A 21,095-nucleotide genomic window follows, 5' to 3' on the forward strand; every position below is an offset into this window, starting at 1 on the left:
CTATAACTTCTGTGTCTTACAATCTTATACTCCACAACCACCTGATGAAGGAGCAGCACTCTGAAAACTAGAGCTTCCAAACAAAAACCTGTTGGACACTAACCTGATTTTTAACTTCTCAAAAATATTGTTTGGAAAGCAGAAGTTCTGGGATTTACATATCAAAGAACAGAAACCAGCATATCCCATTCTAAAAGGTAAATGATTTGATCTAAAATTGTTTAATGTATCACATCTCCATGACACTGAACTACTTTGGCTATAAATTCTGCGATCATGACCTGATTCTCCGCAACTACCTGATGAAGGAGCAGCACTCTGAAAGCTAACCTTGGACTATAACCTGATGTTGTCAGAATCCCCCCTAGAAAGTAATCTATGAAAACAGGGGTGGGTCTGGTAATTAATTATGAAACCAGGACAAAGGAGAAGGTTGACCCAACTTCAGGCAGCCAGGATGTGAGCCCCACAATAGTAACCATATGGTACGATGAAATGTAAAAAGGAGAAAATGCAGAAGAGGTTTACCAGGATGCTGCGTTGATTAGAGCTATAAAACTAGGCAATAAAAACTCTGGAGTGGTGGAGGCTGAAGAGAGACAGCAAAATTAAGAGATGTGAAGATAGGGTTGATGGTCAGAATCTTCTGCCCCAGAGTTGAAATGTCTATTACTAGGGCATGCATTTAAGGTGAGAGTGTGAAAGTTCAAAGGAGATGAGAGAGGCAAGCTTTTTTTAAAAAAACACAGTGTGGTAGGAGTCTGGAACACACTGCAGAGTTGGTGGTGGAGGCAGATAGAATAGGCAGAACTTAGTACTGCAGTTGCTGGCGATTAGAGTCAAGAGTGTGGTGCTGGAAAAGCACAGGTCAGGCAGCATCCGAGGAGCAGGAAATCGATGTTTCGGGCAAAAACCTTTCTCTAGGAATGAGGCTGGGAGCCTCGGGGATGGAGAGATAAATGGGAGGGTGGGTGGGGCTGGGGAAGGTAGCTGAAAACGCAACAGGTGGATGGAGGTGGGGGTAAAGGTGATAGGTCAGAGGGGAGGGTGGAGCAGATAGGTTGGAAGGAAGATGGACAGGTAGGACAGGTCATGAGGACAATGCGGAGCTGGAAGGTTGGAACTGGGTTAAGGTGGGGGAGGGGAAATGAGGAAACTGGTGAAGTCTAACTGATGGCCCGGGGTTGAAGTGTTCCGAGGCGCAAGATGAGGCGTTCTTCCTCCAGGCGTTGGTTGGTGAGGGAGGCGGCCCAGGATCTGCATGTCCTTGGCAGAGTGGGGGTGGGGGGGGGGGGGGGTTGATATGTTCGGCCACAGGGCAGTGGGGTCAGTGGGGTCGATTGGTGCGAGTGTCCTGGAGATGTTCTCTGAAATGCTCTGCGAGTTGGTGTCCTGTCTCCCCAGTGTAGAGGAGACCGCATCGGGTGCGACGGATACAGTAAATGACATGTGTGGAAGTGCAGGTGAAACTTTGATGGATGTGGAAGACTCCTTTGGGGCCTTGGATAGAGGTGAGGGGGGAGGTGTGGGTGCAGGTTTTGCAATTTCTGCGGTACAGGGCAAGGTGCCAGGAGTGAAGGGTGGGCTGTTAGGGGGTTGTCAGGGACCTGATGAGGTAGTCGTGGTTGGAACGGTCTTTACGAATAGGGGAATTTAAGGTACTTTTAGATAAGCACATTATTATGCAAGAATATGGAGGAATATGGACTAAAGGCAGAAAGGATTAGTTTAATTTGGCGTCATGTTCAGCACAACATCATGGGCTGAAGGGCCCATTCTTGTGCTGCACAGTTCAATGTTCTATGTTCTAAAACCAGTCAGAAAGTTAGTGGTATTCAAAGTTAGTGGTATTCATATTGAACTTTAATCCATAATCTGGAGACATCAGATGCATAAAGGTAAAATCTGACAAATGTGTTCATATGGGCTAAACAAAAACAGGTACAACTTATTTTTACAGCACAGTTAACATAATAAAATTATCCAAGGTTCTTCACAGGATTAAGGATTAGATGCGGAGTGATATAGGGCAATATTAGTACATAACACCAAAAGCTTAGTCTGTTAAGTAAGTTTTTAAAAAGTGCCAAAGAACAAGGAGACACATTTACAGAAGGAATTCTGGGAATGTCAAATCTAGACAGTTGAGTGGTAGGGTCACCAATTGATGAAAACATTAAAATTGAGGATGATCTTTGAATCTGACAAAAACTGACTATTCTACTAGAAAAGACATTTCAACTACCAAATCTGACTTCAAGTTTTCAACCTCTTTACTTGAGAGAATGAAAGCTTCGTGCAAGTCATATTTTTAGTTCTGGTCTCCTTGCTATAGAAAGGATGTTGTTAAATTTGAAAGGGTTTTGAAAAGATTTACAAAGATGTTGCCAGGGCTGGAGGGCTTAGGCTATAGGGAGAGGCTGAATTGGCTGGGGCTATTTTCCCTGGAGCGTCAGAGGCTGAGGGGTGACCATAGAGGTTTATAAAATGACGAGGAATCATGGCTAGGGTAAATAGACAAGGTCTTTCCCCTGGGGTAGCGGAGTTGGAAACTAGAGAGCATAGGTTTAAGGTAATAGGGGAAAAATTTAAAAGGGACCTAAGGGGCAGCTTTTTCATACAGAGGGTGCATGTTTTTGTCATTGACACTGTACATGACTGGAGGAAGTCAATCCTGGAGTTCTGGGAGAGTTGGGCTTGGAGTGCAAACAAAGTTCAACAAAGAAAAAGTAAAAAGTTATTTGCTTTCGTCAACACTGTAATACCGAAAGTATTGTTCAAACAAAAAAGCCAAATTGTCTTTGAAGTGAATAGATAAATCCTAGAAAATGTGTCCATCTTTTGACTACCTTTGGATTTCAGCTGATATTGAAACTAGACTACATTATAATTCAGGAAGCGATCTCAAGATCTTTTGAAATTCACTGAATATTTCCAAGGATAAACAAACTCCTTGACAAAGGAGATGTGAATAGTTCTTACTAGATTCACCCTGACAATGAGACCTGCACAGGCTAATGGTGGAGACAGTTAAAAGTTAATTACCTCATCAAAAGGACAATAGATAAAGACTGTTCCCCAGGCCGAGGCAACCCATATACCCAATATGAAAATATGATTCACCAATTGAGATAACAGTCATTTTAAAGATTTAATCTTTTTGGAGCAACTATTTTGCGCAGATAACCCCCAGGAAGAACTCAGTGACACCAGAAGATTCTCAGTCAAAGAGAACGTAGACAGGATGGATGACTGAAATCAACTGCTATTCTGCTGAAAAGTCCAGGTAACCTGCAAGAGCTCTAACAGCAGAATTAGCGAAAAACAACAAATGTTCTCGCTCTCAACCTACCCATACAGGCAAAAACTGACTATTCTACTAGAAAAGACATTTCAATTGCCAAATCTGACTTCAAGTTTTCAACCTCTTTACTTGAGAGAATGAAAGCTTCATGCAAGTCATATTTTTATCTCAAACTACTTCAACCTTTGTATCTGTACTTCAACAAATAGCATCACTTTTTACTTAAATAACTTTCAACAATAACCTTCATGGAATAAAGTATTCTTATCTTGTTTCAAGCATAAAGCTGGACTACGACTTCTTAAAAAATTGAAATGCTCTAACATTAAGAGAGGGCAATAAATAAGTTACTTTAATTCACAGCTCATTATCCAGTTTATCAACATGCTCGATGTGGTCATGGCTGAGGGTTAAGTGGCAGTCAGAACACCAGAACTCCCCTGCTCCTCTTTGAAGAGGGTTGTGACATTTTTTACCTACCCATAGGGGTAGATAGAACTCTATACCTATGTCTCATCTGATCAATAATGCAGCATTTTCTCAAGGGCCATACAGTTTGGATTATGTTTAAGTTTGAGTCTTTGGGCGTGGAGCTTGAATTGGCTGCCTTTTGAATCAGGTGAGATTTCTATCATCATGAGCCATGGTGGAATAAAGAGAGAAAAGGAGGTTACAAATAAATGAAGCAGCATACAGGAAACCAGCAACAAGGCAATTCTCGCAGGTAACAGAAATAATTTCTGATTTTTCATGTACATTACAGGAAATGTAAGAAGTTGATGTCTTCAGAATTAAACATAGAAGACTGAACAGAAGAAATACCTTTCAAAGGTGGTAATTTTTGCAGCTCCCTGTTGTTACTGATATTGAACCTGGAAGAACTCTGACGCTTTTCTTTCTTCACTACTGCTGTAGGTCCAGGAAACTTTATCTTTGTTAACTGTGTAGTTGGAGGGGTACTATTGTTGGGCCTCTTGTTTGAGATCTACAAAAAAAAAGTATTTGAGTCTTGAGAATTTTCATTGATGAACAGGCTAATGATTAAATGTCAAGATCTATAAGTTCTTCATAGTCCAAATCATTCACAGCATTTAAAATATTGCAGATCTAATTGTTGTTCAGCTTGCCTTCTCAAAAGCTGCAATTCTTTAAAGCAAACTGACAGTAATTAACAGTTTTTAATTTCAATTGAAATTGAAGCTGATTTCCAGAATATTTCAAATTGTTGGAATGGAAACTAGTAAATGGAAATATATTTAATTTTTCTAAAGGGAGGTTAAAACAGCATATCTAAAGTATGAAATCTAACATTAAAAAAGGCTTCATAAATGGTTCAGATTAGGTTAACATTTCCTATAGTTATAAAATAAGTGAACATAATACTTTCTGGAATATAATAGATAAATATTTGTCTAAAACAAAAGGAAAACTGTTTTCATCAAAACTTAGTACTGCTCGAAATTGAACAAGCTTTTAACATAGCTGAGACCTATGAAAACTCTTGCGGTGACCAAGAGTTTTGCCCTTCTAAATGCTACCAAAAAGAATTAAAGCACACCAAAACTGCAATATGAAATATACTGACAAAAAACTTTCCAACAATTTGTTCTATATTTGCTGTCATATACTACAAATTTAATATTGACTAACTTAGATGAATAGAACATTTGGAACATATGGCAGCAAATATAGATGAACTTAGACAAATCATGAAAATTACTGGAGGTTCAAGTTTACTTAATTTTACTGTTAACCAGTAAATCTACCCAAATATGTTGGAGTGCAGGTTCATAGCTCCTTGAAAGTAGAGTCGCAGGTAGATAGGATAATGAAGAAGGCGTTTGGTATGCTTTACTTTATTGGTCAGAGTACAGAGTACAGGAGTTGGGAGGTCAATTGCGACTGTACAGGACATTGGTTAGGTCACTGTTGGAATATTGTCTGCAATTCTGGTCTCCTTCCTATCGGAAAGATGTTGTGAAACATGAAAGGGTTCAGAAAAGATTGACAAGGATGTTGCCAGGGTTGGAGGATTTGAGCTATAGGGAGAGGCTGGGGCTATTTTCCCTGGAGCGTAGGAGGCTGAGGAGTGACCTTAGAGGTTTACAAAATTATGAGGGGCATGGATAAGATAAATAGACAAAGTTTTTTTCCTCGGGTGGGGGAGTCCAGAACTAGAGGGCATAGGTTTAGATTAAGAGGGGAAAAATATAAAAGGGACATAAGGGGCAACATTTTCATACAGAGGGTGGTGCGTGCATGGAATAAGCTGCCAGAGGAAGTGGAGGAGGCTGGTACAATTGTAACACTTAAGAGGCATTTGGATGGGTATATGAATAGGAAGGGTTTGGAGGGATATGAGCCGGGTGCTGGCAGGTGGGACTAGATTGGGTTGGGATATCTGGTCGACATGTATGTGTTGGACCGAAAGGTCTGTTTCCATGCTGTACATCTCTATGACTCTATAACTATGTCCATTTTGTCATTTTTCATAAAAGCATTAAAAGTTTAGAATCACAAAAGCCCTACAGGATGGAAAGACGACATTTGGCCCATCGGGTCCACACCGACCCTACAAATAGCATCCTGTCCAGACCTGTTCTCAGCCCCAGTGCCCTGCCCTATCCCCATAACCCCACAATTACCATAGCTAGTCCATCTAACTTGCACACCCCTGAACACTACAGACAAATTAGCATGGCCAATCCACCTAACCTGCATATCATTGTACTGTGGGGAGAAACCGTAGCACATGGCAGAAACCCACACAGACAAGGGGACAATGTGCAAACTCGACACAAACGGTCATCCAAGGCTGGAACTGTACCTGGTCCTTAGCACTGCAAGCAATGTTAATCACTGAGGCACCGTGCCACTCCTGATTTTTTAATACACTCACAGGATGTGGATATCACTGGCTCGCCCAACTTTTATTGCTCATCCCTAGTTGCCTTGAGAAGGTGCTAGTGAGCTGCCTAATTGAACTGCTGCAGACAATTTGGTGTAGGTACACCCACAATGCTGTTAAGGAAACTGTTCTAGAATTTTGCCCAGAGACTCTGAAGGACTAGTGATATATATCCAAGTCAGGTTAGTGAGTGGCTTGGACAGCATTTGCAGGTGCTGTTATCATCATGTTATCTGCTGCCCCTGTCTTTTTAGATAGTACAGGTATGGATTTGGAAGATGCTGCTCAAGAAACCTTTGTAAATTTCTGCATTGCATCTTGTAGATACTACACATTTTCTTTTCTCTAATGCATATTATCAGCATGTGGACATGAAAATTGTTCCTGAACCTATTAATAGTATCTCATTCTAGGTACATTCAACATATCAGGGTCTTCTTTTTCTTCTATGATCATCGACCTGAGTAAGACTAAGAGCAGTGTTGAGCCATGTAAACTTCTGCGAAAGACTCCATAGCTGACTCATTCAGCAATATTACTACAAGTACCAACAACAGTGATCCAAGTTTCTATATTTCCCCACTTACACTGAAGTCATGGTGGTGACCAATTAGGACCCAAGGAAAAATATTCCAATGAGTTATTATTAGATTTTTTTAAACAAATTTGCAGTAATGATATTGGCCTGTGTTTATCAGGCTAATTGTTCCTTGTAAAGATAAAGCAGGTTTGATATCGTTGGAAAATCACCAGCATCGGAGTCAGAGTCAGGGTTCAATGACAGAGTTTATTGTACAAGGTGATATCGGAGCTCCAGGGAGAGAAAGACTGTTTTTTAATTTCAAAATATACTTTATTCATGTAAATAAATCTTTGGTATTTATACAATTTTCCATGTCGTTCATAGTTATGTACATTGCATGTCTTAACATTACAAAGAACAAATTGAATTAATCGAATTCACAGTTATCCTATTAACAGTTACCTTTATTAACTATCCAGTCTCTTGGTATTTGGCTGTGGCTTCAGCGGAACCCACCTACTGAGTGGGTGCCCTGCAAATGAAACTTCTTTAACCCCCAGTTTATGGGGTTACCATCGTCCATATGACTGTCCTGTCTCTGGGGTAGCTGTCTACATCCCCAAGGTAAGCACGAACTGCTGGACCTTCGCTGGGCTGAGGTAGCTATCCAGCTCCTCACTGGGGTCATTTACCCGCTCTGGTGTCATTGAGCCAGGGCAAGGGTCCTCACTGTCCAGTTCTGTGTCTGACAATGGGACTGTCAGAGGATCACAGCTCTCGGTTTCCTGCAGTTGTGGGGCAGTGGGTACCCCCTGGTTCTCACTGGGTGGAGGGTGGACTTCAGGGGGTCCGTTGTTTCCTGGTTGGGAGGAAATGCCCTCCTCTTTACCGACGGCGCTCTGTCTCTTCTTCTGGTGGTGATGGCCTTCTGTGCGTCCATCTTCCCCCTCCGAAGAGCTGGCCATTCCTCCCTCGTGCAGCTGTCTTTTCCCCCTTTGCTGGGAGGCTTTGGGGGCCTGGCAAGATTTCCTCTTCCTGTTTTTAACAGGTATCCACTCCTCCGCCTGCTTGATTACCTCCTCCTCCATTTCTTCCATCTGCCCGGCTAGAGCTAGGATCAGCTGCTGTGTCTCCCCGCTGGCTGCCGCCTCCTCCACTCCAGCCTGTTCTTCTTTCTGGGTGCCACCAGACTCCGTTTCCTTGCTCTCCGGGTGGACCTTACTGGTCTTTGGGGGTCCACAGCTCATACTGCCACCTCCAGCCATCTGTGCGTAAGTGGGGCCCCCACGTCTTGGGCAGGTCTTATACATGTGGCCCGCCTCTCCGCACAGGTTGCAGCTCTTTTCTTCCTGGCAGTCCTTAGTCAAGTGACCCTCCTGTTTGCAGTTCCTGCAGATGGTCACTTTGCAATCCGCCGCCACGTGTCCCGACTTCCCGCAGGTTCGGCACACTTTCGGCTGCCCTGCATATGTCAGGTAGCCTCTGCTCCCTCCAATTGCGAAGCTCGAGGGTGGGTGGAGGATGTTCCCATTGTCATCGGCCCTCAGAGTTACCCTGACTTGCCGCTTACTGGTCCAGATCCCAAAGGGGTCGATCACATTAGTGGCTTCTCCCTCAACTTGGACGTACCTTCCCAGGAAGGTCAGGACATCAGCCGCTGGAATGTAGGAGTTGTACATATGGATTGTAACAACACGATTCCTCTGTGCAGGAAGCACACACAATGGGGTCGCCGACAAGATGGAAAACAGCGGCTCCCCTTCCTTCTCCTTGAAGACCTTCAGGAGCTGTTCGCACTGCTTCACACTTCTGAAGGTCACATCAAAGTAGCCTGCCCCAGGGAAATCCTGCAGGCAGTACACGTCCGCTGCAGCGAACCCACAGCATCCCAACAGTACCTTCTTAATAAACAAAGTGCGGTCGAGTGGTGTACGATCCTCAATCTTCTTCACAGTCACCCTGTGTTTCGAACCCCCTGCCCAGGGCTGCGGGCAGCTGTTGAGGCCATAGCTCTGAGGTTGGCTGGTCCCTGAATTGGCGTTAGGCCGAAGCCAGCATGAAGATCCACCAAGAGCAGGTCAGCACAACCAAATGATCCTCCAACGTCCAATTATGATCCAGCGATGATCTCCTCACTAGCTCTGATGACTCGCAACCTGTTCTGATAAGAACAGATACTTGATCCTAACCTCGTCCTGGGAGAACCACCTTGGTGATCGTGGTATCTCCCCTGCCGAGAGAAAGACATCAACAGGACAGTGGTCAGCTAGGAGTCTTCTCTCAACCAATGGCACATGTCAAGATACTTTTATACATTTTCTGATATAATAGGTCAGTGATAAGGTTATTGTCTCTGTAACATAGTTTGTTTGTTGTAAACATTGCAGAATCGTTGATAGTTTCTAAGCAGTCATTGTCAGTTCCAGTGCAGCCTTTGTTAATTTCAGCATGATCGTTGTCAGTTTCAATGTCTGCGTGGAATTCTATTGCTGTTATTGGGCGCTAATCTCTCTTTCTGAGAAGGACAATTACTGCAGCCCTGGCTATTAGCACATTGTTTTGAGTCCATTTCAAACTGCTAGCAAACTTTCTATCAAAGGTGTTGGCTGGACCCAGACACTCTGGTGGGCAGTATGTGCTATTCATGTGTATTCTCTCTCCCACCCACCTTAAACTAATCAACTAGGTTGTGAGTGCATTATGTTGGCATTCTGGTGGCCCCAGGCAGTTTGTGTTTGCTCTGCTGTCGCTCTCCAAATTGTGGTCTAGTGGCCATCTTGTGTGTCAAGTGGCCAACTTATGGTTCAGCAGCCATCTTGTGTGTCCATGTGCCTAGTGTCACCCTGCCCTGTGCCATCTCCCACTTGAATATTAACGCCCATAACCAGTGAGAAATGATCCAAAGTGAAATAGGGATGTGATATTCACCTGCCACTAACGGCCTACTCCTTGTATCTTACGGCAGCAGCTGTGTGCCCCTCCTTGTAGAGTCAGGATACTTAATTAATATATTTAAAATCAGGCTCCATACTGGAATTGAAGGTCGGATTTAAACTTCTGGTGTATAAGGGTTTCTTTAGGAAAGTCTACAGTGAAATGAATGAGGGGATTTCTACCCCTCTAAGTAACTGTACATGGCCCAGGAGGAATGGCAATTCTCCCAGTCCCTTCAAGAATGCCTTTGACCTCCCTCAGTCCAAATTTCACCCAGCACTGTTGACCACTATTCAGTGGGACTCTCTTCACTAGGAATCATTAAGAACAGTTTAAGGATCACTTGGCTATAGCTACCGGTCATCAATGTTCCCTCTTATATGTGGGCCAGAAAACGAATCATAAAGAAGTTAACAAACTCATACAGTTCAATAGTTAATATTGGGCTATTGTTTCCTCTTCAAGAGACAAACAAGATTGGTGAAATAAGCAAATTGGTTCATCAAATCATGCAACACAGGAGGCCATTCAGCTAGTTATAGTTGCATTAGTTCTTCAGTGAAGCCCTGGGAGTATATCCCTGGCTGCAACTGTAGTCTATGTTCACTTTATTTAAATGTGCAAACAAGGACAAAGTTATCCAGTTTATTTTGAAGCACCAATCCTTCAGTTACATTCGAAATCGTGTCCTTCCTTGATCTATCATAAAGCAGACATGTTTTAAACACTGCTTAAAAGAAACAAATTCCTTGTATCCAGAAAAGTAAGATGTGCTCTAGCTTCACAATCTCAAAATAGCTCACTTTTTCTACTCATCAATTATTATTTCAAATTTTGCACAATTTGATTGCTGTGATCAGGATGAAACATCAACTATAGATTATACTAGTGTGGTCTATATCTGTGTGGCCGTGAAATATCACGAACCTCTAGGTTGATGACATACTTCAGAGGATTTATTGTTTCTGGATTCTGTAGTCTAAAGTCTCTTCCTTTAGTGTTGCCAAAAAACTGTCCTAAAGTACTGCCTGTTAATAAGTGCAAGTCTGCAATATCCTTATGATGCCAGATATCACCCAAACAATTGTTTATAATTGTAATCCCTGTGGTACAAGATCATTTAGCCCTAAAGTTGTATAAAGGCAACAAAAAGAATGATTATAGCACAGTGACTAACTAATGTATAAAAGTAGAAAAAGTAAAGAGGAACTTTAAAGAAATACACCCAAAATCAGGATAAAATGAGCTTTGAAGGAATAGATGTTTCTTAAGGATCTATGATCATAAATGGTCTATATTTGTGCCCATCTACGGATTTGTTTTTCCCAAAACACAGGAAATATGGCATTTCAGAGAACTGCAGAATTTGTTGTATCTATAAGCTATATGGCAAGTAATATTCATGTAATTTCTCTCAAACAAATAGCTTGTGAGATTCAACCACTCCAGAAAAATATACAATATACTCCAATTATAATATTGACTTTTTGCAGTGTAGTTATAGAGTCAGAATTGTATGGAATGGAAACAAACCCTTCAGTCCAACCAGTCCATGCTGAACATAGTCCCAAATTAAACTAGTCCCACCTGCCTGCTCCTAGTCCACATCCCTCCAAACCTTTCCTAACCATGTACTTATCCAAATGTCTTTTAAATATTGTAATATTCCACATCCACCACTTCCTTCAGAACTTCATTCCACACGTGAACCACACAGTGTAAATAAACTGTCCCCATTGTCTTTATTAAATCTCTCTCCTTTCACCTTAAAAATGTGCCCCATAATCTAGAAATCCCCCATCCTACGGCAAAGACACGTACCATTAACCCCGTCTGTACATCTTATAAATTTATATAAGGTCACCTCTCAATCGCCTATTCTCCAGTGAAAAAAGTTCCAACCTTTCTTTATAACTGGACCCTTCCATACTCCGAAACATCCTGGTAAATCTCCTCTGAACTCTTTCCAGCTTAATAATATCCTTCCTAAAACTGGGCAACCAGAACTACTCCAAAAAAGACCTTGTTACAAACGGTTGAAGACTTTATTCACAAAGTATGTGGGAAATAGCTATATAATTGACTACATAAATTAAACTACTGAAAATAATTTAAGTCATACACATTGTTTACTTGTGCTATCCATGGGGCCAAAATCCTGGAACTTAGCACTGTGGGTGTACCTAGCTCCCATGAACTGCAGTACTTCAAGACGACAGTGCACCACCACCTTCTAAAGAGTAATTAAGGACGGGAAAACAATGCTCACAACCAGTGATACCAATGATACATCCAGTGATATCTCCCATGAAAGTAGTAAATACTAACCAAGTCATGTATTTCTGTTGGTCAGATGGTTGCAAACAAGTTGGAGCAGGTGATGCCATGGGAAATTTTAATTCGCCTATAAAGGATTACATGCAACTTGACTGGAAATAAAGGTGTGTTTTTCAACTGAAGTTCTTGTTGGTGATAAGAGCCCTCAGTCAGCCTTCACTCAGCACTACAAAAGCAGGCCATTCTGCCGCTTTATCTATTCCTCTAAATGTCTGAATTGCTCATTATTTCAAAAATCTGTCTAACCCAGCCTCTGCAGCCAAGAGTAAGACAATGTCAAAAATTAAAAGACCCTGAGATAAGAAATTACCCCATCTCTTTCCTAAATTATTCTGAAACGGAGCCAGATTGCCCTGTGACGGGAAATATCCCTTCAGCATCTACTCTGTCAAACCTTCTCAGAATGTTTATGTTTCCTTAAGATCCACACATCATTCTTACCATTATGAGTCACCATCTATCTGTCCTTTTCTTATAACCCTGCGAGTAATCAAAGCCTCAGTCTCCCAACCAACCTATCTCCACCACACTTCCAGGCAGTGTATTACTTGCTCATTTGTAGTAAATAATGTGTATCTTTTAAAAAAAATTAATTCAGGGATATGAGCATTGCTAGCTGGGCCAGCCTTTATTGTCTATCTCTAAATTTCCTGAATTGAGTGGCCTACTTCTGTCATTTCAGTGTATGGTTAAGAGTCAAATGGATTGTTAAGAGTATGGGATCACATGCTAAGAGCCTGGGGCCAGACCATGTAAAAATGGCAAATTTCTGTCCCTACAGGACATTAGTGAACCAACTAGATTTTTTACAAGAATCAACAGTGTTTAGCATGGTTATCAGAAGGCTCTCTATTCTCATTTCAGATTTCATCGAACACAAATTTCACCATCTTTCGAAATGTGATATAAACCCGATGCCCCCCCCACCCCAGAACATTATCTTGAGGTTCTAAAAGTACTAGTCCAGTGACATTACAACCATGACTCAACATTCCTTCCATGTATAAATATTTCTGGATTTCAAAATGGAGGCAGATGGATTTGGATCAGTTCTGCGAAGATTTTGTTTTTGAAAAGATCACATCAACAATTTGGAATAGTAACCTAAATAAAATAGCTCCAAGGCAGCACATTATTACAGTAGAGTGCTTAGGATGCTAATGGATGAAATCTTTATACTGTTGAATTTATGACAGGAAGAATAAATACATTTAGAGATCTAGTTTAGTTCTGACATCAGAATAGAGCAAAGATTTTGTTCAAAAGAATCCAGAGCTCTGATAAGGTAGAACAACTTCTCCTAACCTACCAGGAGAAATGACTAAGTTCAGAGGAACGAGTCACCTAATGGAGTGATTTTCAGTCTGTGGAGCTTCTGAGCCAGGAGATTGTGGCAATAAACCCTCAAATTGCTAGAACAGAGGAAATTTAATCCATCAAAATTGACAGCAGTTCATATCAGTAGATTCTAGAAGGCACTGATTAAAAAAAAAGGTCCAAGGGAAAGAAACTAGAAAATGTTAGATTTTAACAGCTGGGGCAAAGGTAATATTTCTCTGTGGTTGAATCTCTAACAGATGACTTTTTGAAAACAGGTTGAAACTTTATTTTGATGCTTGTGATGAGATTTTTTTAAAAAACCATACAATTTAGCTTTATTTCCTTCTATTATGTAACAAACTCATGTTCTGTTCATCAAGGCTTAAGTAAACATATTTCAATGACTAAGCACCATGTTAATTAATTGCATAAACTAAATTAAATTAAAATTTATGCAAAGTCAAGCCAGGTTTCAGTCTAGCAACTGACTTGTGCTGTAGTACCAGCAGCTGGGATCATAACTTGCATATTCCAACCTTCTACCCTTCTTTTTTAGTCTTCATTTTCTGGCTTCTAAAATTTTCCCAATCCTTTAGATTACTAATATTAACAGCACAGTACAGCTTTTCTTTCAATTTGATGCTGTAAACTTATTAAAAATTCATCCAGGTAGTCTTTTATAAATGCAATGTATGTTTAAAAAAAAGAGTTAAGTATCTCCTTAAATGTCTATTACTGCTAAACTGTTACCTTAACTTTGAATCGATGTTACCAATTCACTTTGGCTAATTCGTCTTACCTTTGACATTTCCTTTAGTGTTAATGTACTAGCTTCAGATCCGGTTTTCTCACCCTCAAATTGGACGTAAAATGTTTCCTTCTACCAACCATTACTTACTGTAAATAATGGGGTGGCATGGTAGCTCAGTGGGTTCAATTCCACCCTCTGACGACTGTCTGTGTGGAGTTTGCATGGGTTTGCTCTGGTTTCCTCCCACAGTCCAAAGATGTGCAGGTTAGGAGGACTGGCCATGTTAAATTGCCCATAGTGTCTAGATTAGGTACATTAGTCAGGAGTAAATATAGGGTAGGAGAATGGGTCTGGGTGGATTATTCTTCAGAGGGTTGCTGTGGACTTGTCGGGCGGAAGGGCCTGTTTCCTCACTGGAGGGTTTTATATATATATGTTATCTATATTAAAATAATCTGTTCCTGGTTGATTGCAGGAAGCATTTTGCTAACAAACTATCGTGAATATACTTTATAAACTCATCCTCCAGGCTATGCTTCCTAATTTGATTTGTCCAATTTATAAGAAAATTAAAATCATAATTAACGCCATACCTTTTCTACAATCCCCCATTTTTTCTTGATTTATTGTCTGTCCTTTAGTGTTACTATTGGGGGTATACAAACCATCCCCACCAGTGATTTCAGTCCTTATCTCCACGTGAACTGATTCCACACTTTTTTTTCTCCAAGCAAAGATTGTTTCTACAATACTAATTCTAGCCTTTATCAACAGTTCTATTCGAACTCCGTTGCCTTTCTTCCTGACCTTCAAAAATTTAAAATGCCCAGAATATTAAGGTTGAAAAGTGTGGCGCTGTAAAAGTACAGGTCTGGAGGCATCTGAAGAGCTGGAGTGTCGACATTTCGGGCATTAGTCCATCATCAGGAATCCTGCTCCTCAGATGCTGCCTGACCAGTTGTGCTTTTCCAGTGCCTCACTCTGACGCTGATCTCCAGAATCTGTTGTCCTCACTTTCCCTGAGAATATTAAAGTCCCAAGACTTGTCAATGTGCAGTTGTCTCTCTATAATGGCTGTCAATCCATTTATCTTTTTATGAATACTGATTTCAAGAATCTCAAATCCTGCCATTTTAATAACTTTTCCCTACTTCAATTGCACACACTCTGGTTATCATTAACCTGTATCACTACCTTGTAATTGCTCTTTAAATTGCCAAATCTGTCCTTATGTGATCCCACCAGCAGTATTTAAATTAAACCACACTCGACAGCTCTTTATGACTTGCCAGGATACTGGCTTGAAGGTAGCAGAGAGTGGTAGTGTGGGTTGCTTTGCAGACTGGAGGCCTGTGACCAGTGGTGTACCATGAGGAGCGGTGCTGGTCTACTGTTTTTCATCATTTATAGAAGCGATTTGGATGTGAACATTGGAAGTATAGTTAGTAAGTTTGCAGATGACACTAAAATTGGAGGTGTGGTGGACAGCGAAGGAGGTTACCTCAGAGTACAACAGGACCTTGATCAGATGGACCAATGGGCTGAGGAGTGGCAGATGGAGTTTTCAGACAGAAAGAAAATGAACACCTATTTTGTATCTGTTGCAATTCAACAAAAATTAATAACAGCCATTCCCTGATTCATTTCTCAGGGCAATGCCTTGACTTAGCAGTCAGTCATCATTAACTGGTACATTCTCCATGGCAATGATGCTACCAGAGTTCATTTGCCAACGGAATAGCATTCTCCCCTATACAGCATAAATGCTATTTTTCCTTAACATTATTTCTTGAAAATTGTACTGATGGGATGGCAGAGTGTCTCAGTGGTAAGCATTGCTGCCTCACAGCGCCAGGGACCCAGGTTAGATTTCACCCTCGGATGACTGCCCTTGTAGAGTTTGCACATTCTCCTTGTCTGCGTGGGTTTTCTCTGGTTGCCTACCACAGTTCAAACATGTGCAGGTTAGGTGAATTGGTCATGCTAAATTGCCAATAGTATCCAAGGATTGCAGACGAGTTGAAAAAAAATGCAGAGTTACAGGGATCTGAGTGAGATGCTCTTAGCAGGGTTGGTATGGACCGAAATGGGCCGAATGGCCTGCTTCTACATTGCAGGATTTCTATGAGTGCAAGACAGAAGTTTGACAAAAATTGCTTTTTTTCCAGGAATAATTAAGGAAGCAGATTAAGGAATGGTGTTTTTTGAGGGGGGAGGTGTTGCAGGAGGAGAGACAGAGATATTTGCTTCCACACATTGCAAGCAAATAATGACTGAACAGGCCAATTTAATTGATTCACTTAAATTGAGGGCCAGAGAAGGTGCGAAATTAAACAGCATGAAATCCTGCTGACTTGTGCAAAATGTCATCATTGTTGGGATTTTACGTGTAACATGACATGTCACAGAGATACATTTTCCTATTATTAAAAACAGCTGATATGCTGTTAATGCTAGATATTTGGTTTACTGTTAACATGCTGTCTTGAGTCAAGAGGCTGTGGGTTCAAGTACACCATATTCTATAGCAAGATCTAAGCTGACAACTATTGTAACACCTAATATAAGTTGGCCTGTCAGTGGTGCTGTCTTTTGAGTCAGCCACTAAATTTTCAATGCCTTTTCAGGTGGATATAAAAGATACAAAAGGAGCAAGGGAACTTTTCGCAGTACCTATGGCAAAATTTATTCTTCAAACATTAATAAAACAGATCATATCACCATGAATTCTCAGCTATTTGTGGAACATTGCTGCATCAAAAGTGATTATTGCATTGCCTATACACAACGATGACTATTCTTCATATTAGCAGTAATATTGTTTGGGAAGCCCTAATATTGTGAAAGGTATTATTCAAATGCAAGTGTTTCTTTTTTCTCTGAAAATGTTGAAATGCTGAGACAGGTTTTACACCATTATGAAATATTGACGAATTAGGGCATATAATTGTGACACAGGAAATAAGCTGCTGTATTTCTTAAGACATATAACATGTAGAAATTTAGCTGCTTATAATGCAAAACTCATTAGGCTCATGTCTAATTTTCATGAGTGAATTATATTTACCTACAAATCTTTAACACCCTCTATTTCATACAAAGCAGTATAGTTTGAAAACAAAATTGAACAGACTAAGCCTACATTCATTGGATTTTATAATAATGAAAAGTTAAAATCCTTAAAACTAACAAGATCTCAAAAGTCTAAAAACAGAAAATACTACAGAAATGCAACATGACATGACTCAATGCCATAGCAGATGCTGCCTGACCTGCTGGGTTTCTCTAAAAATGTTTTGTATTTAGTTCACTTTTCCAGGATCTGCAGTTATTTTGCTTTTATTTGATGATCTTGAGAGGACAAGATGTAAATTGGGAGAATGCTTCTTGGTGGAAATGCTAGAAATAGTTTCAACATAAGAGGTCTCCCTTTCACAAAGCTTTTTTCCTTCCGAGAGGATTGTCATTATTGGAATGCTTTTCCCAGAACAGAGACTGGACCAAATGAATTTATTGAAGGGCGAGTTAGACAGATCTTTAATAAACAAGGAAATCAAAAAGTTAAGGGGGCATACAGAAAAGCAGAGTTAAAACCACAACTAGATTGGCCACCATCATATTGAATGGTACAGCAAGCTCAAAGGGCTGCACAGCCTGCTCCCTGTTTTCAAGTCTTAATGCTCCTGAGATAATCTAAGAAAAATAGTTCTATACTGGTGAACCACAGCTACGATTACAAACGAAGCCATGACACGAATACCACCAAACTATCACAATGGTGAAGAACTTGATTACATGATTTCAACCTAATTCATTTCTTCATTTCCTGAAGAAGGGCTCATGCCCAAAACGTCGATTCTCCTGCTCCTTGGATGCTGTCTGACCTGCTGCGCATTTCCAGCAACACATTTTCAGCTCTGATCTCCAGCATCTGCAGTCCTCACCTTCTCCTAATTCATTTCATAGCCCACTTCAAGTTACTGCAAAACTGTACACAATTCACATTCTTCCTCAAAATTAGTAATTATATCTGCATGCATTTAGATCTTAAACCCAGCAAACAATGAAAAATGTTTTGGGATTGAAAGCATACATTGTACTGCATATGAATTGTGACATTATTATCTGAATTCATATCCTCTATATTGTTTATAATTATGAATGTTACATAAGATTTCAAGTTGAGAAAGATAATTGGAATAAAATGTTGATATATTTATCATCTACTTACTAATGTAATACTACTGCATGATTACAAATTCAGACACACAAATGTTAACCATCTACAATCTTTCATTAAGTACATTTGTTCATTTAGGCTTTAAACTTTTCACTTCACTACAAGTTATTTTGGCACTCCCTTCCAAATACATGACCTTCACTGCTTACAAGCAGCGGGACCACTATGACTTATAGCCTTCTCTTTCAACCATTTATCTTCCTGACATGAAAATGTCTCACTTTTGGGTTAAATTCTAGGATTCCCTACGTGCACTATGGGTATACGTACATCAGATTGAGTGCAGTAGTTGAAGATCGTGGGTTACAACAACATTCAAGCCCGACCACCACCTATAAAGCTCAAGTGACCTCCTACCCCCCTGCTCCTGGGGTTGGCATAAAAATTAAATGAACTAATCAAAGTATTCAATTTACCTGTCTGATGGAAAATGGTCAAAAGAATTGTAACCCCCACTTAATAAGAGCTGCTATTTATTACAAATAAATACATTCCAGAGACACATATGAAGGACCATCAATATATTATTCCACCAGTTAAAACACTAATTTCCTTTCAAACCTGTATATATGCATACAGACACAAGAAAAAAAATGGCACTATGAGTGGGGTAATAAAAGGGGGAACAATTCAATGGGACCTATACAAAAGATTCAATGACAAATTTTGTTTGCTTCCGAAGATCTTCTCTTCTTTCATTCTGTTTCTCCAGGTTCTTTCATTTTTTCATACAAGACTCTGGATTATTTGTGCAAGCTTGAATAGAAATCATAATGGAAACTTGGATCATCAGCAAAATTTTTCACTGGTTAATACAATCACCTTCAAGTTCTTCTCCAAGCCACTCACCATCCTGATTTGGAAATAGATCACCGTTCCTTCACTGTCACTGGGTCAAAATCCAGGAATTTCTTCCCTAAGTTAACTCACAGCAGGTGGACTGTAATGATTCAAGAAGGCAGCACACCATCACCTTCAAGGGCTAACAAGTGCTGACCAACAGTGGTGTCCACATCCCACAAAGAGGAATTTTAGAGTCATAGAGACGTACAGCATGGAACAGGACCCTTTGATCCAACTCATCCATGCCGACCAGATATCCCAGAATTTAATACACGCCGTGATGTTGAACAATTCTTCCGTCGCCTCCGCCTCCGAGCTTACTTTCACAATCAGGACACCCGCCCACCTTCAGAGGACCCCTTCGCCCACCTCCAACACACTGCATCCACCTGGACACCCCGCGCTGGCCTATTACCTGCCCTCGACCTCTTCATTTCCAACTGCCGCCGGGACATTAACCGCCTCAACTTGTCTACCTCCCTCCCCCACTCCAACCTCTCACCCTAACAACGCGCAGCCCTCCAATCCCTCTGCTTCAATCCCAACCTCACCATCAAGCCAGCAGATAAAGGGGGCGCAGTGGTAGTCTGGCGCACTGACCGCTACATCGCTGAAGCCAAACGTCAACTCGAGGACACCTCTTCCTACTGCCCCCTCGACCATGTCCCCACCCCCCATCACCAAACCATAATCTCCCAGACCATACAGAACCTCATCAGCTCAGGAGATCTCCCACCCACAGCTTCCAACCTCATAGTCCAGGAACCCCGCACTGCCCGGTTCTACCTCCTTCCCAAGATCCACAAGCCTGACCACCCTGGCCGACCCATTGTCTCAGAATGCTCCTGCCCCACTGAACTCATCTCTACCTACCTCGACACTATCCTATCCCCCCCAGTCCAGGAACTCCCCACATACGTTCGAGACACCACCCACGCCCTCCACCTCCTCCAAGACTTCCATTTCCCTGGCCCCCAACGCCTTATCTTCACCATGGATATCCAATCCCTCTACACCTCCATCCGCCATGACCAGGGCCTCCAAGCCCTCCGTTTTTTCCTCTCCAGACGTCCCCAAATGTACCCTTCCACCGACACTCTCATTCGTTTGGCCGACCTGGTCCCCACCCTTAACAATTTCTCCTTTGAATCGTCCCACTTCCTCCAGACCAAAGGTGTAGCCATGGGCACACGTATGGGCCCCAGCTATGCCTGTCTCTTTGTTGGCTACGTAGAACAGTTGATCTTCCGTAATTACACCAGCACCACTCCCCACCTCTTCCTCCGCTACATTGATGACTGCATTGGCGCCACCTTGTGCTCCCGCAAGGAGGTTGAGCAATTTATCAACTTCAACACATTCCACCCTGACCTTAAATTTACCTGGACCATCTCTGACACCTCCCTCCCCTTCCTGGACCTCTCCATCTCCATTAATGACGACCGACTTGACAGTGACATTTTTTTTACAAACCCACCGACTCCCACAGCTACCTGGATTACACCTCTTCCCACCCTACCTCTTGCAAAAATGCCATCCCGTATTCCCAGTTTCTCCGCCTCTGCCGGATCTGCTCCCAGGAGGACCAGTTCCACCACAGAACACACCAGATGGCCTCCTTCTTTAGAGACCGCAATTTCCCTTCCCACGTGGTTAAAGATGCCCTCCAACGCATCACGTCTACATCCCGCACCTCCGCCCTCAGACCCCACCCCTCCAACCGTAACAAGGACAGAACGCCCCTGGTGCTCACCTTCCACCCTACCAACCTTCGCATAAACCAAACCATCCGCCGACATTTCCGCCACCTCCAAACAGACCCCACTAACAGGGATATATTTCCCTCCCCACCCCTTTCCGCCTTCCGCAAAGACCGTTCCCTCCGCGACTACCTGGTCAGGTCCACGCCCCCAAGCAACCCACCCTCCAATCCTG

General features: G+C 41.7%; 1 protein-coding gene across 5 annotated transcripts in view; it reads right to left on the minus strand.

The window, feature by feature from the left end:
• The window catches only part of ppp2r5ca (protein phosphatase 2, regulatory subunit B', gamma a), a 179,917-nt gene that overhangs the window by 123,386 nt on the left and 35,436 nt on the right, over positions 1-21,095 (minus strand). For 4 of the 5 annotated variants that reach the window (XM_072568494.1, XM_072568495.1, XM_072568493.1 and 1 more), the window contains one exon: positions 4,127-4,289. The exons of the other annotated variant lie outside the window; for it this stretch is intronic. In XM_072568494.1, coding sequence (XP_072424595.1) covers positions 4,127-4,289 — 163 coding nt within the window. The remainder of the gene's footprint in view (positions 1-4,126; positions 4,290-21,095) is intronic. 5 annotated transcript variants of the gene reach the window in all.

Source organism: Chiloscyllium punctatum, chromosome 4, assembly GCF_047496795.1.
Source record: "Chiloscyllium punctatum isolate Juve2018m chromosome 4, sChiPun1.3, whole genome shotgun sequence".
In the NCBI taxonomy this organism is placed as follows: domain Eukaryota; kingdom Metazoa; phylum Chordata; class Chondrichthyes; order Orectolobiformes; family Hemiscylliidae; genus Chiloscyllium; species Chiloscyllium punctatum.